The 21486-nt window shown below is 33.6% G+C and overlaps 2 protein-coding genes across 2 annotated transcripts in view; both read left to right on the forward strand.

Annotated features, from left to right (window-relative positions):
- The first annotated feature begins 6079 nt into the window (after positions 1–6079).
- On the forward strand, positions 6080–6556 carry LOC136029748 (uncharacterized). Its single transcript, XM_065708254.1, has one exon. It carries the CDS (start codon positions 6080–6082, stop codon positions 6554–6556), a length of 477 nt encoding a protein of 158 aa, XP_065564326.1.
- An 8229-nt stretch (positions 6557–14785) lies between these two features.
- The window catches only part of LOC136029574 (rhodopsin, GQ-coupled-like), a 254215-nt gene continuing 247514 nt past the window's right edge, over positions 14786–21486 (forward strand). The window contains exon 1 of the mRNA XM_065708071.1: positions 14786–14976. Coding sequence (XP_065564143.1) covers positions 14917–14976 — 60 coding nt within the window. The 5' untranslated portion in view covers positions 14786–14916. The remainder of the gene's footprint in view (positions 14977–21486) is intronic.

A 21486-nucleotide genomic window follows, 5' to 3' on the forward strand; every position in this document is an offset into this window, starting at 1 on the left:
TTTTGACTAAATGGCTTTCTCATAGTGTTAATCGGAAGATTTTGAGAAAAAAGGAGCGAGGGAGGAAGCCTAGTTGCCCTCCAATGTTTTGATTACTTAAAAAGGCAACTAGAACTTTTAATTTTTTACGAACATTTTCATTAGTAAAAATATACGTAATTTACGAATTAACTTACGTAACGAACTTCTATATTCGTATATTTTTATTGCGTATATGAGGGGGTTCACCCTTCTTCGATACCTCGCTCTTTACTCTAAAGCTTAAATTCTGTCCCAATTCCTTAAGAATGACCCTTGAATCACAAAGGCCGTAGAATAAATAGTTGAAATTACTAAAAATACTTTAGCATAAAGAGCGAGGTATTACGAGGAGGAAAACCCCTCATATGCGTAATAATTTCTGCTTGTTTTAAGTTTTAATGCTGCTCCTCACTTTCAGTAGAAAAGAAACTTCTCATATTTATTTTTTCATTTAGATAATGCTAAAAAATCCTGCGCCCCCTTCATTGAAAGTCTCTTCCCAATTGAGACGTTTGTCCATGGAAAGATCCTCCCACGTAACCCCCCTTCCTCAACTCTCCCTCCCAAACCAAAAATCCCCCTGAAAACGTCCGTACACTTCCCAGTAACCATTACTATGTGTAAACATAGGTCAAAGTTTGTAACTTGCAACCCCTCCCATGGGGACTGTGGGGGAGTAAGTCTTCCCCAAAGACATAGTTATTAGGATTTTGGACTATGGTGAATAAAATAGTTATCTCAGATTTTGATCTGATGACTTTGGGGAAAAATTAGCGTGGGAGGGGGCCTAGGTGCCCTCCATTTTTTTGGTCACTTAAAAAGGACACTAGAACTTTTAATTTTTGTTATAATGAGCCTTCTCACGACATTCTAGGACCACTGGGTCGATACGATCACCCCTGGAAAAAAAGACGCATCCGTGATTTATCTTCTGGCAAAAAATGCGAAATTCCACATTTTTGTAGATAGGAGCTTGAAACTTCTACAATAAGGTTCTTTGATACGCTGAATCTGATGGTGTGATTTTCGTTAAGATTGTATGACTTTTAGAGGGTGTTATTCCCTATTTTGTAAAATGAGGCCACTTTTCTCAGGCTCATAACTTTTGATAAGTAAGACTAATCTTGATGAAAGTTATATATTTAAAATCAGCATTAAAATGTGACTTTTTTGATGCAACTATTGGTATTAAAACTCTATTTTTTAGAATTTCGGTTACTATTGAGCCGGGTCGCTCCTTACTTGAAAAGTCCATATTTTTCAAGATCTTGAGAAAGAGCTGCAGAATTGAAAACACGAGCTAATGTCTTCCTAGTCAAAAAATAACATAGAGAAGTTGCGCTACAAAAATTTCCAGAGATGCGCTGACACGACTGGCTATATTAGAAGTAGGGCTGTATCCAGGGTTTTTCGATGAAGGACTTTTTGGTGGGGCGGGTGTTATCTCTACAAAATTAGAAAAAAACATCAAAAATTTGTTTATATGCACTTTTGTTACGTTTATACGAGTTTCTTTCTTTGAATATTTAATACGACAGTAGCAGCATCATTTGAATAATTAAGTACAATCTATTAAACATCCAATACGTTTATGTTAGATCTTTTTTCAATTTTTAGAGAGAGATCGAGTAGGTTTAAATTATCGATGGTATTGACTAACGTTAATTCCCGAAATTCAGAAAATTCTGTCATTTTTTATGAATGCGAGTTGTAATAGATGTAAAGACGCAGTAGATGTAGCCGGCAGTTGACTTCAGAGGTGTTTCCACAGATAAAATAAATCTTTCATGAAAGGAGACACAGCCTGAAACTAAATGAAAAGAATCTTATAAAATTGAATATTAAGTAGAGGCTTTTCCTCCTTTTCTTGATGTATACCACCCTATCAAGTCAGGAATTCAATTGAGGCATATCAAACCAGACATTTAATCCTATGAATTGGAATAACCTGAATTATTCCAACTGATTTTATTTAAAACAATAATGAATATAAACTAAATTAAAAATCCCCCCCCAAAAAAGTCATAAAACATTTTTAGTGGGGTGGCTACATACCCCTAGATAAAAAAACGAATAACCATAAGCAAAATAAAAACAGCCTATCTTCCAAACTACAATAATAATAATAAGATAAAAAAAAACACAATGAAACTTTACCTGATAAAATAATGACCTCACGAAAAGAAAGAAAATCAAAGAAAACCTGAGAATCATATAAAAATTAATAATTTTCAATATAAGTTTATTTTCTCTTTGACAAATTATACAGCTTTAAAGAAAACCACTTTTATTAAAAGAGAGGACATAACTGAATTTGGAAGTTAACGCAAAACAAAGTTATCATTCACCCCAATCGATATTACACCAATTACAGTCTAACTCCCAATCAAAGTGTGTTGGGTTGTTGCCTCTGAATTATTTGTCTTTATTATTTTTCTATTGTTTGGTAAATGACGACTTATACTTATTGACGACATGACTGCCTGTCCATGGATTATTCTTTATGGTTGATTGTGTATGGCTATGCTGTTTGATCTATGTGATTCTATGGATGAGTAGGGTTAAAGCCTCATTCAAGTGCTGGTCTATATTAATCACTAATTTAGGAAAACTGTCTTCCTTTTCTCCTTCTGTCTCTCTTTTTTTTTTTTGTGTGTGTTTGTGCTGTTGCATTGGTGATTTCTCTTTTCATGATAATTTACGTCACATTCTCTCATTACATGACTGATTAACTCGACGTTGACAAAGGCGATGCAGAGGCAAAATTTCCTACAGGCAATTAGATTATGCATCCAAAGCGAACTACTGCTTTCTCTTTTTGTATTTGTTATAATGATTTCGATATCTCTGATCATTTTTTGCTCAATTTTATTAACTCTTTGCTTTACCTAAGTTCAATAACAAAAATTGCAATTTAAGAGTATTTTGCACAATTTTTCCCAAATATTGAATAATATAAAAACAAGCTTCGATGACATAAGTGCTTACCATAAAAATCTAGATTTGAAATTACACGGGCTAAGCTTCAGGATAAAGAAAAATAAACTACTGGCTATTTTTGGCTATTAAAAATCATCGGAATTTCAGTGTTTTCCCCTGAGAATCGTTAGTACCTTTTCGTGATTAAACAAAAAAAGGAGGTTTTTTCAACTGAAAGTAAGGATCAAAAATTAAGAATTAAACGAACAGAAGTTATTACGATAGAACAGAAATTATCACGCCCTCCAAGATACCTCGCTTTTCACGCTAATGTTGTTTAGAATTTTCAAAAAGCTGTTTTATTCTAATTCAACTAACCTTGTGTTTCACTTTGTGTTTGTAAAGGACTGGGATACAAAGTCATACTTTAGCGCACAGATAGAAGTATTTAAGAGGAGGCATCCCTAATGGCCCACCCCTGAAAATTCCCCCAGAGAGAATTTGCCTCCCGAAAAATGTCTCTTTACTTCCCAGTAACAAATTCTATGTGTAAGCAAAAGGCAATAGGTTTTTCTTTTTGAATTAAATGAAAAAAACAGTTTTTTTAACTGAAAGTAAGGAACGACATTAAAATTTTAAAACGAACAGAAATTATTCCGTACACGAAAGGCGCTGTTCCCTCCTCAACACCTCGCTCTTTATATTAAAGTTTGACTCTTTGCCATAACTCTACTTTGTAAAACAATAAAACCCTTAGCGTAAAGAATGAGGCGTTGGGAGGGGACAGCCCCTTTTCATATAAAAAATAATTTTTGTTCGTTTTAAGTTTGTTGCTCCTTAATGTTGCTCTTTACTTTCAATTAAAAACTTGTTTTTTCATTTAATTTCTGGACGTTTTTCAACTGAGGGAGGTTCGAATTCGGCTCACCGTATTCATGAAAAATAAAAACAATATTTGCAAATTAATTTTGGAAGATTTATTCCTTATATGAAGGGTTGCCCCGTCCTCTTTACTTTACTCTTTACGCTAAAGCTGTTAGCACTTTTAAAAGAGCTTCCTATTCTAATTGGAAAGTCCCCGTGTTTCAGTAAACGCTCTTAATAAATTGTGACAAGCAGTCGAACTTAGCGCAAAGAGGAAGGTAAGGAGGGGGCACCCTTTATATATGGTGGGGGTAGCCCTCCCCCTAACGGAAATCTCCTTTGATGAAATTTCCTCCAACGTAAAGTAAACCTTCCCCCGTCAAATTACCTCCAGAAAGCTCCGTCCTCGCTCAGAATCCCCCTCCCTGTAAAATTGCTTGCGGAAGATTCAGCCTGAAAATTTTCCTTGGCATTCTTTCATTTGAATAAAACTTTAATCTGTAATTGGTTTCTAGATCACTTCAGAGAGGCCCAGAGATTAATTGGAAATTATTTCCCAGAAATCAAAACACGTGGATTATAGCCCCCGGATAATTCCGCTGGAACATCTCCACATAAAAAACTGGCAAAACCGTGATACTCCCGGGCCGGTACCGATATTTCCAATAATTTATTACTTGTCATTAAAATATTTATAATATTTCAAGCTACTACTACTACTACTACTACTGCACTACTACTACTACTATCAACTCATCGCAAAACCAAACACCTGAGGCCAACAGAGCTACGCACACTCCTCCTCCATTCCAATCTATTCAAAGCTTCCCTCTTTACACTCTCACTGGAAGCTCCCATTTCGTTAAATCTTTGTTCATGACATCCTCCCACACCAACCACGGACGACCTGCTTTCTGTTGAGCCAAAGACGGTTGGCCGAAAAGGAAAATCTTCGGTAGTCCGCCATCCTTCATCCACAGAACTTGCCCTAGCCATCTCAACCTTTCTTTCATTATTGCCCTAGGAAGCGGGATTTAACCACACTTTTCATACAGCCTACTGTTTGAAATACGATTAGTTAGCCGGATACCCAGAACAATCCGTGTTCAATTTCTCTAGAAAAAATCTAGGAAACTTTCATCCGCTTTTCGGAGCACCCAAGCTTTCAAGCCATATTTGACCACTGTCATCACTGTGGATGAATAGCCAAGCCTCAGGCTTGGCTATTCTACTTTTAACATCTACACTGCTCCCACCGTGTTTACTAATAATACTACAAAGGTAAGCGAAGCTCTCCATCTGATCAATCTTTTCGTTACCAAGCGTCACCTTTCATCTTCACTTATTCCTAGCCTTACTGACTTAGTCTTCTTAATATTTATTTCCAACTTATTCTAGCATCCTGAAATCGCAAAACCTCTAAAAGTTCATTCTTTTTGCTCAGTTTTTAATCCAATCTGAAAAATTAGATTAAATCTAATCAGATTTTAATCTAATCTGAAAAGTCCAAATTTTAAAGCGTAATCTAAGTCCAGGAGACCCCCCGCATTTGATTCCATTGTCCCCCATTGCCTTTCCTGTGCTTCTTAAGACAAATCCATGGGAATTATCTATATAAAAGGGGGATACCATACAAGAATAAAACCTTTACTAAAGGTCTTCTATCATCGGAATCGAACGCTTGTTCATAACCTGTAGAACTGAGGACTAAAGGTGTTTGTTAACATAGGCACTTCTCAAATATTGGCCTAAGAGTGAAAATTTGGTCGACAAATCCTCTAAAACCGCACTGTTCTTCTCTTAAAACTTTGTTTACAGCATCTGTCAGTCTAAAAAACATCTTCTTACTAAGTAATTTGCTACCTACAGAGACCAGACTACACCCTTGATAATTACCACACTCACTCTGTCGTTTCTATTTCTTTTTTATCTCTTCTTGCATTATTGTTGTTGTTTCATTTTTCTTGTTTCGCATTACTTTTATTTTCATTCTTTTTCTGTATTAATATAAATGAATAAATAAATTTTAAAACGAGATTGAATATAGAAATCAAGCTTAAAACGAACACAAATATTTTACTGTTGTAGCATAAATGAAACCCAAAACGTAAATGTCTTAATAAACCCTCTATAATAAAGGTGATAAGAGTGAGTGAGGTAATTACAGAGACATTAGCCTGGTTTCTATTGGAAGCACATTACTTAAGATGATGATACTTTCTAGACTTGAAGATGCTGTAGATAAAGATTTAAGAGAAAAAAGTGTGGATTTAGGATGGGCAGAGGATCCGTTGACCAGAGCTTTACTCCTATATTGATAATTGAGAAGTGCCTGAGACATCAAACGCCATTAGTCCTCAGTTTTATAGATTATGAGCAAGCGTTTGATTCAGCTGACAAAAAAGCTTTAAATAAGGTCTTATCCTTGTATGGCATACCAAATAAATACATTAAAGTGATTAGTGCCATGCACATGAATGGCATTTTTGCGGTTAAGGTAGGAAACGAGGTTAGTAACTGGTTCCGTATTAAATCAGGATTTAAGCTGGGTTGCATTCTATCCCAGCTCATTTCGTTCATTTTGATAGACTTTGTCCTAAGAAGCACAGCAAAGGAAACGAGAGTACAGGGAATCAAATTTGGAAGTAAAACTCTCGAGGACTTACATTACGCCAATGATTTTAGCATCCTGGGCGAAAATGGTAGCAAAGTGGATGAACTCTTAGAGGTTTTACGAGTTCAGGGTGCATGAGTAAGTTTAAAAAATAATCGAACCAGGGGCCATCTTCAATTGCCTAAATAGTATTATTAGTAAAGACGTTGGGTGCAGTAAAGATGTTAAAAGAAGAATAGCCAAGACTCAGATAACTTCGAAGACCACACTGCCTTTCCATGACGAAAGTAAAACAGTTCAAAATAGGGATGATACCTTTTTATTGACAGTGAATAGATATCAAATTATTTAACTGGATATTTCGGACACCCCCAAGCCCCCCCGCGCACGTAAGTCGTTATGCGCCATATTAGTTACGCGCCATTGTAGTTGTGTCCCTATGTCCCACCTGTGAATATATATATATATATATATATATATATATATATATATATATATATATATATATGTATATATATATATATATATATATATATATATATATATATATATATGTATATATATATATATATATATATATATATATATATATATATATATATATATATATATATATATATATATATATATATATATATATATATATATATATATATATATATATATATATATATATATATATATACTAGCTGTTGGGGTGGCGCTTCGCGCCACCCCAACACCTAGTTGGTGGGGGCGCTTCGCGCCCCCCCCAAGCCCCCCCGCGCGCGTAAGTCGTTACGCGCCATAATAGTTACGCGCCATTGTAGTTGTGTCCCTATGTCCCACCTGTGAATATAGATATATATATATATATATATATATATATATATATATATATATATATATATATATATATATATATATATATATATATATATATATATATATATATATATATATATATATATATATATATATATATATATATATGGTTCTAACTACGTAAAACTTGCGAATATACAACATTCTTTGCTGTCCCATTGTCTTTGCATATAAATAGATTGTCAGGTTTACCGACTCTTGAACATGCAACATATAATGGTCCATGGGAAAACAATCTGTATTCAGATCTATACCTCATGATTCTAATGATTGCCCTTGAGCTTTGTTGATGGTGATTGCTAATCGACCATTCCCTGTCCCGGTGTCCCGGTCGTCATTTATATCCCCCTGTTTCCCCCGGTGTCCCCGTTGTAGTTGTGTCCCTGTGTCCCGGTCGTCATTTATATTCCCTGTGTCCCGGTCGTCATTTGTATCCCGGTGTCCCGGTCTGTATATACATTCGTTTTTTAGTTTTGTTTTCTCCTTTATTTTTTTCCTTTTTTTTTCTTTTTTAGTTTATTTAGGCTTTTAGATTTTTTAGTTTTTTTATTAGTTTTTAGTTTTTTTTTCTTTTTAGTTTTTTTGTAGTTTTTACCTTCTTTTTAGTTTTGTTAGTTTTTTTTTTACTTATGTCCTGGTCGTCATTTATACTCCCTGTGTCCCGGTGCTTTGTTGATTGCTAATCGAACATTCCTTTCGTCTCGTCATTTATTTTTTTCTTTTTTAGTTCTTTTAGTTTTTACCTTTTTTAGTTTTTTTTAGTTTTTTAGATGAAATTTTTTTTTAGTTTTTTACTTTTTTTCTTTTTAGTTTTTTATTGGTTTTTACCTTTATTTTAGCTTATTTTTCAGTTTTTTCCTTTTTTTTAGTTTTTTTTTATTTTTTATTTTTTTTAGTTTTTTACCTTTTTTTAGTTTTTTTATTTTTTTTATTTTTTTAGCTTTTTTACTTTTTTTATTAGTTTTTAGTTTTTTTTGTAGTTTTTGCCTTTTTTTAGTTTTTTCAGTTTTTTTTAGTTTTTTATTGGTTTTTACCTTTATTTTAGCTTATTTTTCAGTTTTTTCCTTTTTTTTAGTTTTTTTTAGTTTTTAGTTTTTTTAGTTTTTTACCTTTTTTTAGTTTTTTTAGTTTTTTTAGTTTTTTAGGTTTTTTATTTTTTTTATTAGTTTTTAGTTTTTTTGTAGTTTTTGCCTTTTTTTAGTTTTTTTTAGTTTTTTAGCTTTTTTATTAGTTTTTAGTTTTTTTTGTAGTTTTTGCCTTTTTTTAGTTTTTTTCTTTTTAGTTTTTTTGTAGTTTTTACCTTCTTTTTAGTTTTGTTAGTTTTTTTTTTACTTATGTCCTGGTCGTCATTTATACTCCCTGTGTCCCGGTGCTTTGTTGATTGCTAATCGAACATTCCTTTTGTCCTGGTCACTTTCTCTTTGAGTGTCGTCATTTATTTTTTTCTTTTTTAGTTCTTTTAGTTTTTACCTTTTTTAGTTTTTTTTAGTTTTTTAGATGAAAATTTTTTTTAGTTTTTTCCTTTTTTTCTTTTTAGTTTTTTATTGGTTTTTACCTTTATTTTAGCTTATTTTTCAGTTTTTTCCTTTTTTTTTAGTTTTTTTTTTATTTTTTATTTTTTTTTAGTTTTTACCTTTTTTTAGTTTTTTTAGTTTTTTTAGTTTTTTAGCTATTTTACTTTTTTCATTAGTTTTTAGTTTTTTTTGTAGTTTTTGCCTTTTTTTAGTTTTTTCAGTTTTTTTTTTAGTTTTTTATTGGTTTTTACCTTTATTTTAGCTTATTTTTCAGTTTTTTCCTTTTTTTTAGTTTTTTTTAGTTTTTAGTTTTTTTAGTTTTTTACCTTTTTTTAGTTTTTTTAGTTTTTTAGCTTTTTTATTTTTTTTATTAGTTTTTAGTTTTTTTTGTAGTTTTTGCCTTTTTTTAGTTTTTTTAGTTTTTTAGCTTTTTTTATTAGTTTTTAGTTTTTTTTTGTAGTTTTTGCCTTTTTTTAGTTTTTTTAGTTTTTTAGCTTTTTTATTTTTTTTATTAGTTTTTAGTTTTTTTTGTAGTTTTTGCCTTTTTTTAGTTTTTTCAGTTTTGACGTCACCTGATCCAGTTTTTTCAGGTGACGTCACCTGATCCACAGATCCACACACTGACAACTTATTTTTATATATATAGATATATATATATATATATATATATATATATATATATATATATATATATATATATATATATATATATATATATATATATATATATATATATATATATATATATATATATATATATATATATATATATATATATATATATATATATATATATATATATATATATATATATATATATATATATATATATATATATATATATATGTTTTTAACTACGTAAAACTTGCAAATATACAACATTCTTTGCTGTTCCATTGTCTGTGCATATAAATAGATTGTCAGGTTTACCGACTCTTGAACATGCAACATATAATGGTCCATGGGAAAACAATCCGTATTCAGATCTATACCTCATGATTCTAATGATTGCCCTTGAGCTTTGTTGATGGTGATTGCTAATCGACCATTCCCTGTGTCGCCGTCGTCATTTATATATCCCCCTGTGCCCCCAGCGTCCCCTTTGTAGTTGTGTCCCTGTGTCCCGGTCGTCATTTATATTCCCTGTGTCCCGGTCGTCATTTGTGTCCCGGTGTCCCGGTCTGTGATTTCTCTTTGAGTGTCCCGGGCGTCATTTATATTCCTTGTGTCCCGGTGTCCCGGTCGTCATTTATATCCCCCTGTGCCCCCCGGCGTCCCCGTTGCAGTTGTGTCCCTGTGTACCGGTCGTCATTTATATTCCCTGTTTTCCGGTCGTCATTTGTATCCCGGTGTCCCGGTCTGTATATACATTCGCTTTTTTAGTTTTGTTTTTCTCCTTTATTTTTCATTTTTTTCCTTTTTTTTCTTTTTAGTTTTTTTTTTAGTTTTTACCTTTTTTTATTTTTTTGTAGTTTTTTGTTACTTATGTCCTGGTCGTCATTTATACTCCCTGCGCCCCGGTCGTCATTTGTGTCCCGTTGCTTTGTTGATGGTGATTGCTAATCGAACATTCCTTTTGTCCCGGTCGCTTTCACTTTGAGTGTCGTCATTTATATTCCTTATGTGCCGGTGTCCCGGTCGTCATTTGTGTCCCGATGTCCCGGTCTGTAATTTCGTCAGTTGAAAACATGACGTCAGTCGACACATAAACATGACGTCACCCGACAGACAGACCCACACACACACAGACAACTTATATATATATATATATATATATATATATATATATATATATATATATATATATATATATATATATATATATATATATATATATATATATATAAGATCTCAACCCGAACTGCCTAGCCATAACAAAGAAACAAAGACAAAGCACTCAATGAAGAAAAGAGACAAAGCACTTGAATCAACTTTAGTGCTTTCATCAAAGTAACTTTATTAGCAGCAATAACCTGTGCGGTCTGATCGGACACTTTTAGTTTAATATTAGTGGTGTTTTTTCTTATCTGTTTTTGGTTTATTTTAGCTTTTAAATCATTGTTTCTTATACGATGAAGACGCCTTATTTTTATACAGGCGAAACATGTGGATTTTTTTTTTTGTCTTATATTTGGCCATAGTGACATTGAAAATTTATTCTTTATAAACATAATGGACTAATTTTCATTAGTTAATTCTAGGATTGTTTCAATTTATGAAATTTGGCATTGTATACAAGGTAAATGGATTTTTAAACTTCACTCACAGTATACTCACTGGTGATTACTAAATCTCAGCGGCTTTTCATTGTGTCTGATACAACACAAGAAATACGAAACGACACGAAAGTTGATGCTGCTGCAATAGTCAGTGTTGATTTTGCTTTTGTTTTACTTGGTCATAAGCATGTTTTACTCAGTGTTTTCAATCATCAGAGGATAACCGTTGCTCTTCAAAAGCTTTATTGATCATATTTATCTGTTTTTATACAACCTTCTAAAACCATCCGAACCACAAAACCACAGTTACAGTTATCCGCTTCAGCATCCGTTTGCTCCGAATGAGTATCGTAGCAAGAGACTAGATATCAGACTGGTTCCATAATATTTTCCAATGAAATAACTTGGTCATCGTATTTTTTGCCATCTGCAATTACCAAGACTGTCATAGGACAACATGACACCGGATTTTTCTGCCATCAGGAAACAGTCATTATATTTTCTTGTCATCGAATAAACTGTCATTGTTTTTTCTTTTAATTGGATAAACTGTCATTGTATTTTCTTGTCATCGTAAAAGTTGTCGTTGGTTTTCGTTGTCATCGAACAAATTGTTATTATTTTTCTTGCCATTGGACAAATGGTCATAGATTTTAATATCTTTGAAATAACGACATCCTTTTCATTTGTCATCGGAAAAGTGACATTATTTTTTAACCTGTCATTGAAAAAAGTGTCAATGTTTTCTGCCAGTTAGAAAATGGTCATTAGTGAGATTTTAGCAATTCACTCAGTCATGCCAACATTCATCAATGAGCCAGGCATGATTTCAAACATCTCGGTTACGTCAGGTTTTAAAGTTAATTTTCCATTAATTCCAACTCCCCACCACACCACTCAGTCTTTTGAGGCTTTGTATAGCGATCATACTTTTCCTGTTCATCATTTATCTTATCCTCTACTTCCATTTTCCATGTAACTTCTGCTAAAATGTATAGTTAAATCTCCATTGGAATATGATCTGACCATATCATGGTTGTAGCAGTATCTGTAAGCTAGTATAGAGTGAACAACAGCCCATACTAAGCAAAACTACTTAACTGTTATATGCAAGAGACTCATTTACCCCACTATTAGCACCTGGGGCCTTACTATTTTTTTTACCCTTTAAGCACTGCCAGTCATTGTTCTTCACAAAATAAACCTTCCGTCATATCTAGGATGTCACAAACTTTTTTATTCTCCTGTATATCTTTTCTCGCAACTCTATCCAGGTCATTTTCATAATCTCCATTTTGACGGGGTCTAGAGACCTCCTAAAATGCCTTTTAGATTGATGTCTCTAATAAAACTCTCGAAAAAAAGTCCTCCTACAGTTCTAAAGTGTCAGAGACCTTTTAGCTCTTTTCTATATCATTTCTATATCCTTCGGTTTAGCACACTCACAAAATTGTCGGCCTATCCCTCTTTAACTCTTTCCTTATCACTAATTTGGTCCCGTTCCTATCTTTAATTGGGACACGCCTAGATTGAATACTACCTCTCAATATATTAACATGCCAGTCTGATATTTAATTATGCCCTCTTGCTGCATCTCCCAGATCTTCGGCAATTTTATCCATGGCCGCTACTTCGAACCTCTTTAGTTGATATTTTAATATTTTCTCCACTTTCTTCACATTTCTCTTATTTTCATACGATCTATCACTCAGAAAATTTACGTAAAAACCCCTCCTCCTCTCTATAAAACATAAAACATTTTCAATAACATTCCTCGTTGGTTCCTATTTTTCTTCCCTAAGACACCATTAGCAACCTCACAAATTCTTTTCCTAATATTATCCTACCCATCTTCTCGATTGTCAAATTTTGAACTCTCCAGCTTTTTATTCAACTGTTCCTTCAAGGTTTTTCACATATTCTCATCCTGGAGTCTACCAACGTCATAGCTTGCTTGAAGGTAGTTACCCCTCCTAAATTTCAGCTTTAAATTAACCCTAGACACTAATTGATGATGATCTTTACTTTTAACAACATTATCAGTAGTCCCTTGAATTGACCCTGCCAGTCTTCAGTTTGTTATAACATAATCAATGAGTTAGCTGTATTTCCATCATGTGAATACCATGTTAACTTATGGGCCATTTTTTATCCAAAAACTGCATCGGTTATTATTCGATTTTTATACCTACAAAATCACAGGAGCCTGTAGCAATTACTGTTTTCTTTCCCTACAAAAACAAATACCTAGACTAGGATACTATCTATCCCTAGCTCTACAAAACTGAGCCTTAAAATCTCCTAATGGAAACACCATATTCCTACCCGGAACTCGGTCTATTTGTTCCTGTAGCTGTAAGTAAAATTCTACTCTGCACTTTTTAGTAATAAAATGAGTGACTAGCGTTCTATTATTAACACATTCCCGAGCTACACAAGACTTAGCAGTTTCCTTATTTATCATGAGCCTTGCTCCCTGTCTATGCACCCCATCTTTTTTGCTTGAATAAATAAGTTACATATCACATAATTTCATGTTTCTCATCCCTGGAATATGAGTTTCTGAAATTCATAATAAGTGTAATTCGAAGTGTCCGAATTCGTCAGTCAAAATGTCGATATGATAATTATTTTTAACGTTGTAACATTCAAAGTTGTAATTACAATATTCTTTAAATCATTGAAATTATTTTGCCCTCTGGAAAAACAATGGTTCCAACCAGTACAGGAAGTGGACTAACACATCACCTCAAGTCTACACAGAAGGATTTAAGCCGGCTTAGAACTGGACAGCAATAAGTCCCTGGAATCTCTAGTTGAATGAGGGTGCGTGCAGTCCTGAGCCCATCTTATGCTGTTATGGGGAGGCAATGCATAGTGGATAAATTAGCTAGGAAGAGGCTTTTCAGCCTGAAAACGCCCACAGAAAACCGACCAGACCCAGAAGAATTATCCATTAATCAGAATCCAGTGTAAATGCTGTGCCATTTACAAGACTATAATTTCATTGAGGGGCGCCACTCCTCAAGCTCACCTTGCAACGCGTTAGCCATCATCTTGCTCAGCACGAAGCTTAGTGATGTTTACACCCCTTCGCCACGTTGAGGTGCGCTGATGGATTTGCTATGCTATCTAGGGACGGAGGGTGAAACTTTTACTTTTAGAACTTTACCACCGCCGAAGGTATTTCTAGGCTTGCCTTATGCTTCCAGATAGAGTCGGCAATAAACTTCAGAGAAGGCAAGAATTTTTCTAATTGCGAATCTTTCGGTTCTGAAACTTAAATTGAGATGCATTCACGGCCTGAAATTTTATTCAGATCCACATAAAAAAGAACTTTTCACACTAAGAATCAATACGAAAAAATATATTGTTATCCAAACATTTTTAGTCCTTGATAAGTTCCTTTTGGTTCCCCCAAACTGAACATTAAAAGTTTGCTTCATCTCCACTTCCAATCTTCATTTTTCTTTTGTTAACAAAACCGTTATCCTCAACCGTTCCTGATTTCGGGTAATTTTTTTTAATTTTTATAGTAGAAATTAAATGAAAAGAAGAAAGTAAGCACAAAAGTAGACAGAGAAAAGAGCAAAGCTTTTTTTTACTTGATAATGAAACAAAGTACTGATTTGTAAAGTCTTCGCAAGAAAAAGTGGCTTCATTCTTTTCAGCTGCTGGAGAAACCTTTTAAGATATTTCTGAGAATGTTTAGAGCGCAGAGTTGAATGAAATTTCTTGAAGAAAATATGATGCAGACTCTAGATTAAGTCAGTTAAGATGTAGACATCTACAGATACAGTTGTTTAGAAGAGAGTAGTATACTAGTCAACTTAGCTACAAGGCCACACATCACAGAATGAACATTTAAAAGGATATGAATATCTTTCAATAACAGACAGACATGAATAGCTCAACGTTGATTTATGATAGGGACTTGAATCCTGAAAATACAAGCTTAGAGGTACAATTATTGCATAGATAAGAAGATAGACATACATTTATCAAAGACAGTGTTCCATACTTACAAGTGACCAGGCACAGCTAAGGGGGGGGGGGGCAAGAAGCACCGAAACCTTGAAATTTAGCTTAAGTTATCATATCATAAGTTATCTATCATAATTTATCCTATGCATCAGTATTTGTCAACCCACTGGGCTATTTCATCAGTACATTCTTTATACCTCCCCCTCCCCCCAAACTCAAAACCAAAGCTGCGCTCCTACAAGCAAAAAGTAAATAAGCATAAATTTGTTTGCAGAGCAAAAAACAATATTATACTCGCATTATGTGCCAATTCTTTGTTAACAGTTAATTAACAATTAACAGTTAATTAACAGTTAATGTTTTTGTATTATGTATTTATTTGCCGAAGACAGTATGCTGAGAAATACTTGAACCGTTCTTGGAATTATTTCTTAAAACCAAGCCATTTTTATTATTATGAAAAAAACAACATGTAAAAGGATATGAAAGACTTTCGATGAAAAACAAATAAAAGTTCATGCTGAAAATATAAGCTTAGGTGTACAATTACTGATTAGTTAAATAAAATTATTAGTTATTAGACAGGATTAGTTATATATATATATATATATATATATATATATATATATATATATATATATATATATATATATATATATATATATATATATATATATATATATATATATATTTATATATATATATATATATATATATATATATATATATATATATATATATATATATATATATATATATATATATATATATATATATATATATATATATATATATATATATATATATATATCGATAACTAACATAAAGGAGAAGGTAACAGGTGAAGGTAGCACATCAACGAGGACTTGCTTCTAGCTTTTTCCATATGATCTGTTGATTTATGTTCCCTATTTTAACGGTTTGTGTACAGAGGTGTCTTTTATAAATGGAGGTGTTACGATGTCATCTATATTAATTTAGTCTTTTCACTGAATACAGAAATTAGTAATCACCAACTACGAGTAAAGATGCGTTTACATGTCTCGAGCACCAAAATTAGGTAGCCGCGGCAATGAGTTCAGAATCAAAGGGAACCAACTAGGTACCAAAAAACCAATTTTTGTTTTACCTTACCGTGGGCTGCGATCAATAAAGGAAGATGTTCTTTCCCTTGGTAGATTTTGCTTTAATAAAACGATTCTAGATTCTATATTAGCCAGTTTCAATGTTATACTTTTTCTTATAATTTCTCTGTCTTCCCTCTCTTAATATCTTTTCGAACATTTAGCTTAATAGTCCTCGATGTCTGAATGTATGTTTAAAAGCTTCTCATAAGATATCTAATCCGTCTATCATCTATAGCTACTCCTGAAATACTCTTGTATTTCAATCAAAAACTTAAACTGATTTACTATACATTACAAATTTAGTCACTCTAAATAAAACTACGGCATTGCATAAATTTTGTCAGACATAAATATAGCATGAATTTTTGGAATTTAAATATAAACTCGATAGTTTCATTGTTAGCGCTATAGTGCTGCTTAAGTAAACAGCGAAATGGCTTCAATGCATTTTTTTTTCCTTAGACTACTTTGCATCGGAAGGGTAGTCGTAGAGAATTTCGAGGGGTTCATTTTTTGATAATTGAAATTTATAGTGTTTTTCTTAAGATTAAAAAGTGATTGGGGGGCAACTAGCTCCCCTTCGATGCCCATTTTTGCTACCTAGCCACCTTAGTACTCAAAGATATTCGATCAGAATTTTGAGATTGTCATTCTGTCTGGATAGCCAAAGGTTCAATAAATATGCCCATAGGGATGGCATGACCCCACATCTTGTGGGACAAGGGCTGTGAAATAAGCGAGTTGCCCGTTTTTCAAACATTCGTTTTTAAACGGAAAGGAGGGCTTGCTGGATGCTTGTTGTGGAATTGGCTCATAACTTTCAGGGATCGTTCTCTAGGTCAAAAGCAAAAAACATAGTTCTGTGGGTGAGGTGGGGGTGGAGAGCCCCAACATGGACCTAAACTTGTTTGTTTTTGGTAAGTTACATTTTGAACAAAGTCTTTCAGTTCTTCTGATTTGTAAAGATTAGCAGTTTTTTCCCAAGGATTGACTCTAGAAATACTAAGTTCTGAGTTCTAAGTTCTTTATTTAACAATAAATTTCATAAACAAAAAACTACTTCAAGACAATTTCCCCCATAGGGCATCATGGCCGGGAAAGAACAGGGGAGAAAAAAATACCAACACAAAAAAATATACACAAAATCCAAATAAATCAAGTTGCCTATTTTAATAATCCTCAAAAATGACAGCTAGGCAGGGGGTAGCACATGATTTTACCAGCTCAATTAAATATCCAACTCAATCTAGACACATCAACTCCAAGGGAAACCAGAATTTTTTTATTTACTAGCCAGAAATTCTCTAATGTAATTGTTTTGAATTACATGATTTTGAACATATCAAAGGAGTGGCAGCTCCGTGCAAACTCTGGGAGCTTGTTCCAGATACTGTTGCTAGCTGTCAGAGGCTGAAGTCAGACCTCACTGATGGAGTGTGAAGAATCTGCAAATTGTTGGAAGTGCGGAAATGGTAAATCGATAGATCAGAAACAAAAGATATGTTATTACATAGCACAGCAGGAAGATGACCGTACAACTGTAAAAAGATGAAAGAAGAACAAGTAAGAAATTAGAGAGATTTCAAATCAAACAAGGGTTTATGTGAATATCGGTTAGTTTCCTAAATAAGAATCCTTGCTTTACCATAAAATTTTGAAAGTCGCTTCAGAGATGAGGGAAAAGTTGACATCCAAATAACATAACAATATGAAACATAAGGCTGAACTAGGCCGCAGAAAAAGATTCTAAGAATCGACCCTGGAAACATGTGTTTGAGCTTTCTAAGGATCCCGAGACTCCTGGAAACTTTCATTTTAATCAGGTCAATTTGATGCTTAAAGGAAAGATTTTAGTCAAGCAAGATGCATAGGAATTGAATGTAACGATCCTTACTTCTGCTTAGAGAACCTCTTGATGCGTGTATTTCATTTAAGTCAGGGCAAGCCTTTGAGACTCTGGAGAAAATTAGAAAACCTGACTTTTCGACATTTAAGGCAAGATGACTTACATCAAACCACTGGATAACTCTTTCAAAAAGGGTCACTGTCATCAGCAAAAGCAATAAGTGCATCCGGTAAGGACGAAATCCTGTCACAATTAGTAACAGATACTAGTTGACAAAGACAACAGCAAATGGTAGGTTTTAAATTTGCTACCGCATTAATTAGGTCGTTGACGCAGATTAAAAAGAGTATGGGCCCAATGACAGATCCTCGTGGAACACCAAACTCTATTCCAGAAGGGTCAGAAAAATGTGGATCAACCGAGATGACTCAACCAGATAAATATGATAGAAACTAAGGATAAACATTCCCTCTTCTACCAATATGGGACAGTTTCAAAAGAAGAATCTTGACTGTTAATTAGTCAAATGCTTTTCGAAGATCGAAAAAAGAGCAGGATGACTGCTGCCTCAGTCGAGTGCATCACCCTAAAACTGAACTGAAAATCACGAAAAAAGTGTTTAGAATTAAGAAAATCAAGAAGCTGAGAAAACATAGCTTTTCAAAAAATTTACTAAACACTAATAAAAGAGATATGAGACAATAATTTGCAGGACCATTCCTTGATCCGTCTTTAAAAAGAATAATAACACGAGCACGCTTTAAAGCACTTGGAAAGACACTATTTTCAAAAGAAAGATTGACAATTCAGATGAGGGCAGACACGATGAAAGGAAGAATGACTTAACAACCTTAGTTGGAATGCGGTCTGGGCCACAAGATGAAGAATCCCTTAAATCATTGACAATACTGGGTATTTCAGCTTCAGAGACAGGTTCTAATGCCATTGATTTAGGACAAGAAGGTCCAAGGGAAGACCTAAAATCAGATAGAGAAGAAGAAGGAATTACAGAAGAGGCTGTAGTTTTGCCGATATTAGCAAAATAGGAAGTAAGCGCATCTTGAACTTTTAGCTCACCCTCTACATTTTTGCCGTCAATCAAAACACTTGAAGGAACAGAAGGAGGCAGAAAAGATGGGCAAGTAACAGAATTGATTAGTTGCCATGTCTTTATAATATTTTTACCGTACGCAGAGAATTTTCTATAATAAAATAACAATTTAGCCTTTCGGCAAAGCGAATTGTAAACTCTTCTATTGGCTTTGGAAGGCTTACATGTCCTATATAAACTCTTCCATTCCCTTTGAAAAGCCGAGGCCGAGAACCACGCTAAAATGGCTTAGAGGACCTGTAAGCCTTCCAAAAATTATTTTCCTTCCTCCAACTTTCAAGGAGTCATCCAAAGATTCAAAGAGGATGTTCTCTTCGATGCCGGATTCGACTGGGGTGCATCAAATGTATCCAAGGTAACTTCTTCCAAAGAATCATGAAACAAATTAAACAAAGAATCTATATCAGATTCATTTTCAGAAATACTCCTCGAACGACCCGCCAACCGTGACCTAAGAATATGCAAACCCTGTTCATTAAATTTTAATGAGGAAAAACCAGCTCCTTGGCTCCTCCTAGGCAATGAATAAGAAAAATCATACATGAAAAAAACAGGAAAATGGCCTGAGATATCACTCGTCAATACAGAATTGCAACGATGAAAAAATATTATCAAGCAAAGAAGCGGTAGTGTTAGTTATACGAATCGGAATGCATGCAGAAGGTAGTGTTTCACAAGCGAGCATTATTGAAAGAAAATCCAAGGATGAGGATGGCCTCCAGTCACATAAATTAAGGTTGAAGTCACCGAGTAACAAGTTCACATAATGGAATTTGGATTATATCCAATACCTCATCAAGAATCTGAAGGAAAGAGGGAATAGACCCATTAGGAGATCGGTATATATTACCAACAATCAAAGTTTTAGTTTGGTTTTAATCTCAATAAACAAGTATTCAAAAAAACCTTCTTCATTTCTTGACAGGTCATGTCTACCAGAGTACGGAAGATGTTCCTAAACATAAACAGCAAGGCCATCTCACTTCGATTAAAATATTCCATTTTGTACCTAGGGAGATGCAATAGAGATTCGTTTTTCGAATCAAGGAGAGTCTCACAAAGACCAATAAAATCAGGGTGGCGACTGCGCACTATTTGTTTCAACTCATCAAACGAAGGACAAAGGCCCTGAACGTTAATCTGAAGTACAAAGAAACTACAATCTCGTTTGGATACTCTAAATCCGATACATACTTACTACTAACTGAAAAATTGGGATTTGATGGTGATTTATTAGAATACCTGATTTATTAGAATACCTAACCTGAATTATTTATAAGGCTAAGAACATCAATTGGGTTATTTTGAAGATGAAATAGTCGCTCACCCATGGAAGAGATGTCACCCGAACTAGAGTGAGACATATTCAAAATGCTTACAAACTATGATCCATTAGGCGCCACTCACCACCCAGCTTACGCTCTGACCTTAATCACGTAATCATGGTCTGGCCTTTGGAAGATTTAAGAGCGTTAACCATGCTTCTGATTGTAGTAATTTCTGTTCATTTTTAGTTTGAATTTTTATATGACATCATATCTGTCGTCTTTGGTTTTAATATAGCTCATTACTTTTTCTGAAAAACTTGTATGTGGAAACGTTTCTTATAATTAAGACATAAATAAAGCATCAGGTGAGGTAATGTTATGTCAAATTAAGACCTGAAGCTTATTAATCTTATCGAAGAGCAATGAGACATTATATGTTCGCTCAGATGATAAAGTGTTCACTTAACACGTGAGTAGTATAGCAATTGAAAGCCCTTAACAACAATTTTCTCAAAAGAAAATTACCTTAAAAGGTAACATAATTAATTCTTGCTCTGATCATTTGAATAAGCTGTAATGCTTCTTATCTCAGTAAAGAACTTTTAATTAATATTCATGACGGTTTGATTATAGCAACGACCTGTAACAGAAAACCTGAGTATAGAATCATTTTCAGAAAATAAGTTACATTTGTAACTAATCACTAGCATATTATTTCAATCGAATAACTCAATCAAATAATGAAAATAGAATAAAGCAAAAACTTCATGAATATCCAAATGATCGGAGTAGAATATGATATATTGAAAAAATGAAAAGAAATAACAAAAATACGTCCCCCCGTTACATTTAAGAAACATCTTTTTTGTCTTCAGAAAAAAAACTAAAATATATTTCTGCCCCTCCCCCTATATTTCTATGATTTGGTGCCGTTGGGAAAAAGTTTGCTGATAATACACTGCTCATTTCCAGAAACTATACGTATTAACCTTAAACATATCCTGCCAATAACGTCCGACCCAGTAGGTATTTGAAGAAGAATTTTGAGCGACTTTAGGAGAAGTAAAACTTATTTTTAATGTTTTTCAAAGTACTGTTAAACAAAAATTCAGGCTGACTTTTTTTTTTACAACGT

Source organism: Artemia franciscana, chromosome 7 (genome assembly GCF_032884065.1).
Source record: "Artemia franciscana chromosome 7, ASM3288406v1, whole genome shotgun sequence".
NCBI classification, from domain to species: domain Eukaryota; kingdom Metazoa; phylum Arthropoda; class Branchiopoda; order Anostraca; family Artemiidae; genus Artemia; species Artemia franciscana.

Excerpts from the sequence above, each read along its gene's own strand:
- LOC136029748 (XM_065708254.1), top strand. The coding sequence starts at position 6,080 with ATGGGCAGAGGATCCGTTGACCAGAGCTTTACTCCTATATTGATAATT.